The sequence below is a fragment of the Zerene cesonia genome, chromosome 17 (genome assembly GCF_012273895.1).
Source record: "Zerene cesonia ecotype Mississippi chromosome 17, Zerene_cesonia_1.1, whole genome shotgun sequence".
NCBI classification, from domain to species: Eukaryota; Metazoa; Arthropoda; class Insecta; order Lepidoptera; family Pieridae; genus Zerene; species Zerene cesonia.
Window position 1 is genome coordinate 10,078,450 of NC_052118.1, and position 8,337 is coordinate 10,086,786.

The 8,337-nt window shown below is 33.1% G+C and overlaps 1 protein-coding gene across 5 annotated transcripts in view; it reads right to left on the reverse strand.

The window, feature by feature from the left end:
* LOC119833404 (sodium channel protein Nach-like) overlaps positions 1-3,547 on the reverse strand; it is an 11,648-nt gene extending 8,101 nt beyond the window's left edge. For 4 of the 5 annotated variants that reach the window (XR_005287954.1, XR_005287953.1, XM_038357394.1 and 1 more), the window contains exons 1-2: positions 2,903-3,005; positions 2,368-2,568 (exon numbers count right to left, since the gene is read on the reverse strand). Coding sequence is in view for 3 of the 5 variants with exons in the window: in XM_038357394.1 (XP_038213322.1) it covers positions 2,368-2,568; positions 2,903-2,970 (269 nt within the window). In the remaining 2 variants the exon portion in view is untranslated. Of the gene's footprint in view, positions 1-2,367; positions 2,569-2,902; positions 3,006-3,497 lie in introns of those variants that run through there. The other variant, XM_038357395.1, reaches the window with a different exon arrangement.
* Between the last annotated feature and the right edge of the window lie 4,790 nt (positions 3,548-8,337).

The window sequence follows — 8,337 nt, forward strand, 5'->3', positions numbered from 1 at the left end:
TTCGTTCTATTAACGTCCTGTAGACATTTTGCCTTTGTGTTGGAGTGAAATCGTATAGTTCTCTACGAGCTAAGCCCCTATGTTTGATATATTTTAGTGTTACAAGTGTTTATGGTGGTGACCACTTAACATCAGGTGGCCCATTCTTTTGCTTGCTCTGTCATAAAAAACTATATCTAAAGAATTGTAAAATAATTATTTTGTGGTGACGCCTATCGCAGATAGATTTTCATTACTAACAACTAATAATAATATCATTTAACCAATAAAAAAACAAATTAGTGATGAAAATATAAATAAATTAGTAATTTTGGAATATTGAATTGCTTGCATTTAGAAAAGACTTTTCCATTTCATTTATTTTTTCCTTTTGTATTGCTTTTCTGTTTGAAGTTTGTCTGGCTTCTTCTGATTTGATTCCATTCATATGATTATAAGGATCGCAGCACACGCTTTTGCATTGGGACCAAATTCAATGTATAATTATATTTTTTTAGTAACAGAGATTCTTTATAATCATTATAATTTTGTATTCTGTTTTCTGATATTACAAATATTTTCATTATTTTCAAATCTTCTATACTTTTATTACTTTTCAAATAAAAGATGAAGTTTAAAAAGTCATAGTCACAGACTATGAGGTTTTACAATAGCACCTAACCCTATTAATTTTTTTTATTCAAGATTTGTTGATTTTTATTGTTTGTTAGGTGAATTTGTCGGGTAGGATATTAGCTATATTTAATGGAAGTCGGTCGGGTAACCTGCCCCCACAAAATGGCGGATTGAACATTTTCACAATGTGTGTACCAAATGAGAGGGCTTAACTTGCTTAGTGAATTTACTGGCCACAAATTCAAAATTTTAATTTAATTTATTTGTTGAACTCATATTTTAAAATCTTACAAATAATTTAAACTAAATTGAATATCTTATAACGTCATAACGTTTCACTATACACTTTGTTATGTAAATCAGTTCAAGAATCGAAACAATGGTTTTTTTACTTTTATGAAAGAATATTATTAGTATTCTCAATTGTCACTACTGAATAATCGTTATCGGAGGCACGTTTCCTTTTCGTCACCCATCCCAGTCCATTCCTTCTTTTCAGTCGTCAATCCTTTTCCCTTACCCCCGAAAAGTGGGTGCACATCCGCAGAGGCACCTCTGCGAAGTCAATAGCGGTGGTGATCGCTTACATCAGGCTAATCACCCAGCTCCGTTGCCCGTTATGACATAAAAAGCTATACAAAGTTTAATCTATTTTTTTCAAAATAGAATCTGCAGTTGGTTACACACAAACATACGATCAAGCTAATAAAAGCGTGTTAAAATTCTAACCAAACTATCGAATAAAACAAAACTTCTTTGTACTTAAAATAGAAAATCTTAAAGGGGAAATTCTTTCTTGAAACTCGCGTGGTTTACGTTAACGTGTACATTAGCTATTAGCTACTGTTGGATTGTTCTTTTCGTTTTAACAGCTATGTGTTTATGGACTTCGCTTTACCGAGCTTATACTGTGATGTAGGAACACTGAAATAAGTTTTTAATACTTTTATTTGATAAGAAAAGTCACATATTACATGACATTGCGTCTTAGTATATGTGATCACTAACTAGTGTTATAAATGGAAAAGTAACTCTGACTGGCTGTATGTTTAAACTACTGAACCGATTTGAACGAATTTTGTGCTGAGATAGTTCTAAAACTATCCTTTGTCTTTTGTCAGGTTGAGATCTATAGATTTCATCAATAAATAACAGGGAAAATGACGAGAACTATAACTATGTGGCTATTCTTTTTACTACTACGAGAACGAGGTCGCGGGCGTAAAGCTAGCAATAAATAAATCTAGTTAGCTAAAAGTAACACATTAAATGCTCATTCTATAACTAATAAATGTTAAATAAACGTTTGAGTTTGAAAAGAAGTATAATGCAATATTTAGCGCATTTACTGTAAGATTTATTATAAAGGTGATTATAAAGATATGTAGAAAATACTTATAGGGCGGCATCTAAGGATTATTATGAGTGACTTTATATATATCCTTATATTATGCTATAATACCAACTTTCCGACCCTGATTTGCGCGAGTAGTCAAAGGATTTCTATGGGAATAAATTTTACCGCTATAGAAAGTAGCTCTATCTAGCCTTTAGATACAAGGGTTCATAACATGCATTTTCTCCGCTGCTACGTGAAAAAGAGAGAAATAAGAAAACTATCGCATCAATAATGTGATTAAGGATTTGACTGGTTTGAGAATTCTTTTCTTTTACTCATAGAAATATATACTACACTTTAGGAAATTATCCCGAGCCTAACTGTAGAACAAATAAAAAAAACTCAGTACTCACATTCTACCAAGAAATTGCAGAATTTTCTCCTGGGGAACATTAATTTCAGGGCAAACAACGACCGTGGGGAATGTCACCCAGGTCTTGACTGCCGTCATTTGCACCATGTAGGTAGGGTTGCTGAGGTACCGGGTGACGGTCTCCCACACTACACCCGTAGAGCAGCAGAATATGAGAATGTGGGTGAAGATCCAGAACTTTCTAGAAATAATGTGCAGGATCTTAGGATATTTTCAACAAAAAAATTTAAGTGCCTTTAATTGTTAGTACTAAACCAAATTAAAATGGGACCGAACGGGAAGCACTAGCTTCCAAATGATAAAAATATGTCAAAATCGATTCAGACAGTTGAATCTTTGCGGTAACAAACCCAAAAGAGAACTTCTGACGAATTAAGAACCATATCCAAACCATATCCTTTTTTAAGTCGGTTGAAACATGTTAAAATAATTGATGTGTCATATGGAAAACTCATTAAATAGAAGGTAAAATTGATATACAAGTGACATGAAATTTTGCGATACAAATATAATACCTATGCCTTGGATAAACCAGTCTCTTAGCCCCATGGAACTGGGCCTGCTCTAGTAATCTAGTACTCATTATAAAACCTGTTCTACGCGATATCAACGACTGTTCTCGATCAGAACTAACAGTGCCCCAGATCATCAGGCGTATCGATAATTTATCAAAGTGACAGTAATTAGATACCAGAATATAATGTCGCAGTATGAGAACCTATAAATTTTATGCATACTGAATTATTTATTGCCGACTTTACCGTTAGATAGTGTATGGTTTTATGGCCGGAATATATTGTAATTATATGTTCATGTCGTAAAATTGTACATTAGTAAATATAACCTTTTATGACTATTGATCTAGTAGTGGCACAGATAATAAAATACTATATTAGTTGTGTGTGAGACAAACATTGTATGTTTTGAGTTATTTGTAGTAAGTAAATAAAATGACGAAGCGTGAATGACTAGCTTCATTATTACATTGCGTGTTCTGCTGTACATTACTAATGGTGGTTTCAGCTCTGCAGAATGTCCACTATGTGACAAAGGCCTCCCCCAAAGATTTCCAAAACAACTGATCAACAGCGGCCTTAGTCCAGCGGTTACCTGCCACTTTAATCAGGTCGTCCGTCCATCTTGTTGAAGGCCGTTACACATCAGCCACGGCCAGCGACACTTCAACTTACTAATCATCCTCTAATCATCTTCACATTACTAATAAATCATAAAATATAAGTTAAAATAAACAAATTGATGCTTTATTGATAGAATCAACTAAATTCTTAGTAGGTGTGTAAGGAAAGATATTATTTAATTCTGGCGATCTTTACCGGGATAATAAGATCTCAACAAAATTATTGTGATATAAATGTGTCTAATACACGACTGTAGGGTAGGCACTTTAAACAACAGATATCATATATAGCCAAGTGTCTGACTCTACACATCTTAACTCCAGAAGACATAATTAAAGTCTAAACTATGAGAGGTGATGAGATGAGAGCTACGGAATGTAAATTTTATATTTCTGAGTTAGATAATTACTTTTTTCATCTGATATTATCTAAACCAGAGTTATGAGTTGTCAAAAATCCGACGAAACGGTTCGAGAAAAGGAAATATCCGTCAAGCTTTGTTTATATGTTCTTGGCGGAGAGATTGAAAAACTCATGATATTATTGTATTGTTATCGATCCTTGATGAGTGTGCATAGTTTGATATTTTATCTGATTAAGTCTGTCCATTTATAGTGGGTCAATATCTTAAAAGGAGTCGGTTTCATACAAACATGAAACAAATAAAAGCATGTTAATAAAGTACTTAATTGGGAAACTAGGACAAATTTTATTAAGTATTTTCAAGTGATAATCGCAGAAAGTAATACACCTACCTGCATGTTCATTTATACTTGTCGTAATATTATAGATCCTATTAATATTATAAATGCGAAAGTTTGTAAGTATGGATGTATGGATGTTTGTTACTCTTTCACGTAAAAACCACTGAACCAATTGCAATGAAATTTGGTACGTAGACAGCTGGATAACTGGAATAACATATAGGCAACTTTTTATTGCGATATTCCTACGGGATACGGACTTACGCGGGTGAAACCGCGGGGCACAGCTAGTATGAAAATAATTGTTTTGTGTGTTTCACAGCTAATGCGTGCATTCGCACATTTTTTTATCAGAATCGAGCTCGCCTTAAGACAAACGACAAAGTACAGTCCAGATATCTTTGCGTCGCTTTAATATTTTGAATTCGCATTATTCAAAAGAACTTTTTATTATGTCGAACAATACAAGGAATACAGGTGCAATTTGTCCCGTTTCTTTTTCAGACAAAGGGAATATTTTTTCAAAATAATAAGTTGCATTCTCTAGGGAAATATGGCAAAGTGGTAAGGCGAGGACGGTAGCGTTATAAATTGTCTATCAGATGGGCTAGACGGGGTAAGGTGACTTTATGGGATCAATGACTATGAACTTGTTACTATTTTTAACAGTTATTGCTGTGATCGAGGAGGAAATATCATAGGAGAACATTGTTGGATTTGAATGATAACTTTCAAAGACGTTCTACGTTAATTTAGCTTCAGGATTAAATCATTTTTGCTTATGTAAATGCAACAGATCTTTATCTATATGCAAGTGTTAAAAAGCAACTCGGAAAGTATAATTAAATATCTTATATCGCGTGTAAAGTCGTGGGCATGAAATAGATCGACTATACACTTTGGTGAGAGACACAATAAAATCTTGTATCATAATTTTATATTTCTAGTTAACTGTACGAAATTGTTAAGTATGAAGGGATCATAAAATAATCATTAAATTGTTATAATCATGTGATTTATGTTATTTGTTAAATATTTACGATTACATTAGCATCGATATTTTTTGTATTAAATAACACAACAAAACTAATAAAAAATAGACTTTTTATATAAGCACCTTTGCATAGTTTTAACATTTACCACCGGTTCGGAAAGCAGTTTCTACAGAGAAGAGTCGGCAATAAACTCTGTAGTTGCTCTTTTATAATCATGTCATTTCTTACATTTGGAATATGCACATAATAAAGATGCTCAAAAACTGTCCTGTGATTCTTAAGCGACCACATTCCTTGGATTTTTTCTTCTATATATTATTCAATAATTTTATTGTATACAAAAACACATAAAATACATGATATGTTCGCGGTTAAAATTATAAGTGAACAGTGACATGCAAAATGCTATTATCTCACGGTAACATGCTCCGACTACATACAAGAACACTGTGTTTCAATACTTGCATACAACGGCGACAAAGCCAAACCAAACTTCCAATACATCTTTAGGCATCTATTATTAGCTACGGAAGTACCAGCGTATCCTAATTACGTAGCCATGTTAGACGTAACATCGCCAAACACGACTAGTGATGTAGCGCCGCGTCTGCCATGTACAATTAGCCGAACGCTTTCCGTCAATGATTTAGTGCGAGCTAATGCAATGGGAGCAAGTTATGAGATGATCCGGAGGCCTGTGTCCTTTCCTCAGCCTTCCCAGTCCATTATACCCGTCGTGAATCCTTCCCTTATTCTTTAAAAAAGGGCATTTGCTGAGACCCGTTCTGATAAGGTTAATGGGCGGTGGTGACGCTAACTATCAAGTGAACCAACAGCTTTCTTCATCTGCAATACAACAAAAAATAACTAGATACAGTTATAAATAGTATAATTGAAAACTATTCAATCGTCAGATCATATTGTAGCAAAAGTATCTAAATGATTTTCGTTTCAGTTTACCTTAACCACTATTATAAAACACAAAGAAAGACAAAGAAGATTAATTCGTCAAGAACAGTTCTTAAGAGATCCACCATCTAACGTTGTTAAAAAAGTTGAGAACTGTGTTTCAGATTTCCGCAGCTTCTCCCTTTAAATTATGTTATAGTCAATTTCATGTCTAATTATAAGGTTACGGAAATAAACAAACATACATGATACAACATAATTAAACACCTTCACTTACTACTAGCGTATATAAATTCGTATATTGAAAGTTCAAACCGCGCTCGCCCCTCTCTCGTCCCACGCCCAAACCGTGACCCAGGCACTTATTGGATCCGTTCTGTTATTGCGGATATTAGGAACGTTTCGGCAGCACGCGCCATATCTTGCAGGAACGGTGTTCCGGCTGTTAGATTGTTTACCGATATCATGCCTGTTTTGATATGGGGAAACGACGCGACCACTGTGTGCTCTGGTTGTGATGGCTTTTGGAGATCTATTCAAACTTTTGTTTCTTGGAAAAAAGGAAACAGAGATCAAGAGGAAATCGACATAAACATGATACTAGTAACGAAATTACTATGTCAATATTTATTTTTCGTACCAATGTCTAAAACAGTACGTTAAAAAATTAAGTCTAACAGGACATGCTCTTTCGGTTTTCAACTACAATTATTGTCTATCCGTACTTCTTTAATGTAACTTATACGATTGAGTTCAGTAGAACATGATTTATGTATTGATTTTCTATTCATTTACGAATAGATATAGTCATTTGCATTCAGAAGATTAAAAGGGATGGACACATTTTACAATCAACGAATCGTATTACGACAAGATTACGACACGAATTAGACTCAGAAATAAGAATACGCGATTTACTAAAAATATATAGTTATAAATAAAGATGATTTTTATTTTTTATTATTATTATAATTATTGCATTAATAAATCACTTTATTGTTTGCATAATAATTTGACAATGCTCAATTATTGGTCGTATAAATAATAGTATGCTTATAAACATTATACACACGTTTCTTATTTATAGCATACCAAATTTGCAGCATTATTTTTCTTTAATTCAGTGAATACTTATAGTACTTTAAGGCATTATAAAATATGCTAATAGTTGATTTAGTCTCGTTGAAAGTGAATATATACAGACTAAAGAAAATGTTAGCATTATTTTGTTCAAATATTTGTACCGCATCAATAAATAATAAATCAAAAACGTTTTAGAAATTAAAGACTTTTTAACGGATTTTAAACACGATTTATTCTGTTTAACCCGACGTTTCGAACACTTTATAATGAGCGTGGTCACTGGGAGACTATCTAAAGAAACAGAAATGGTTTAGCTAAAGCAGGAATAGTCAGTTATTAGTATCAAAGTGTTGAGTGACCTAAATTTGTACACCATTGGCTAGTGCTGTAACACAGAATAGTCTTGTATTTAAAATAGTTCTGGACATTCTGTTTCGATGCTCATGCATATATCTGAGATAATTTATTTATTATGTTACGAGCAAATATTTAATACCCGTACCTATTATTAAGTGATTAAAGTCAGGGAGCCGCTGGCCTCGGGACGCTGGTGAACGGTCGTTTTTGAAATCTTTTGGGGGAGGCCTATGTCCACAGTGAACGTCCTAAAAGGCTGCAACGACGTACCTAGACGCTGAATATGATCAACCTTGTCAGTGTTTTTATGTACCAACTAATTATAAGTTCTTAAAATTTCATGAGTTTACCTTTATATTAATAGATCATGTGATATTTATACTTCTTTTACTGATTTTTATCTACTAATTACTATTATATTTTTTTTTTATATAAAATAATTTGTATGTCGTTAGCTGTGCTCATTTTTTAATGGTTGTACATTATGACATAATATACATATTATTTTTTGTATTATCTCATGTTAATGTATCGATGTACAATTGCTAATGAGCCCTAATAAGATAAAATAAAATTATGTCGTATCTTTCCTCCATAAAATTTAAATTTCCAATTTTTTATAGAGAGACTATCTTAAAAGTCATAGAATTCATGACTGACGTTGAATTAACATTTGTTAAAGCCTATTAGTCAGGTCAATTTAGACCAAAAAATGAGAGTGAAGTTACATAAAGTCCCAACAAGCTGAATTTCTATGAAATTG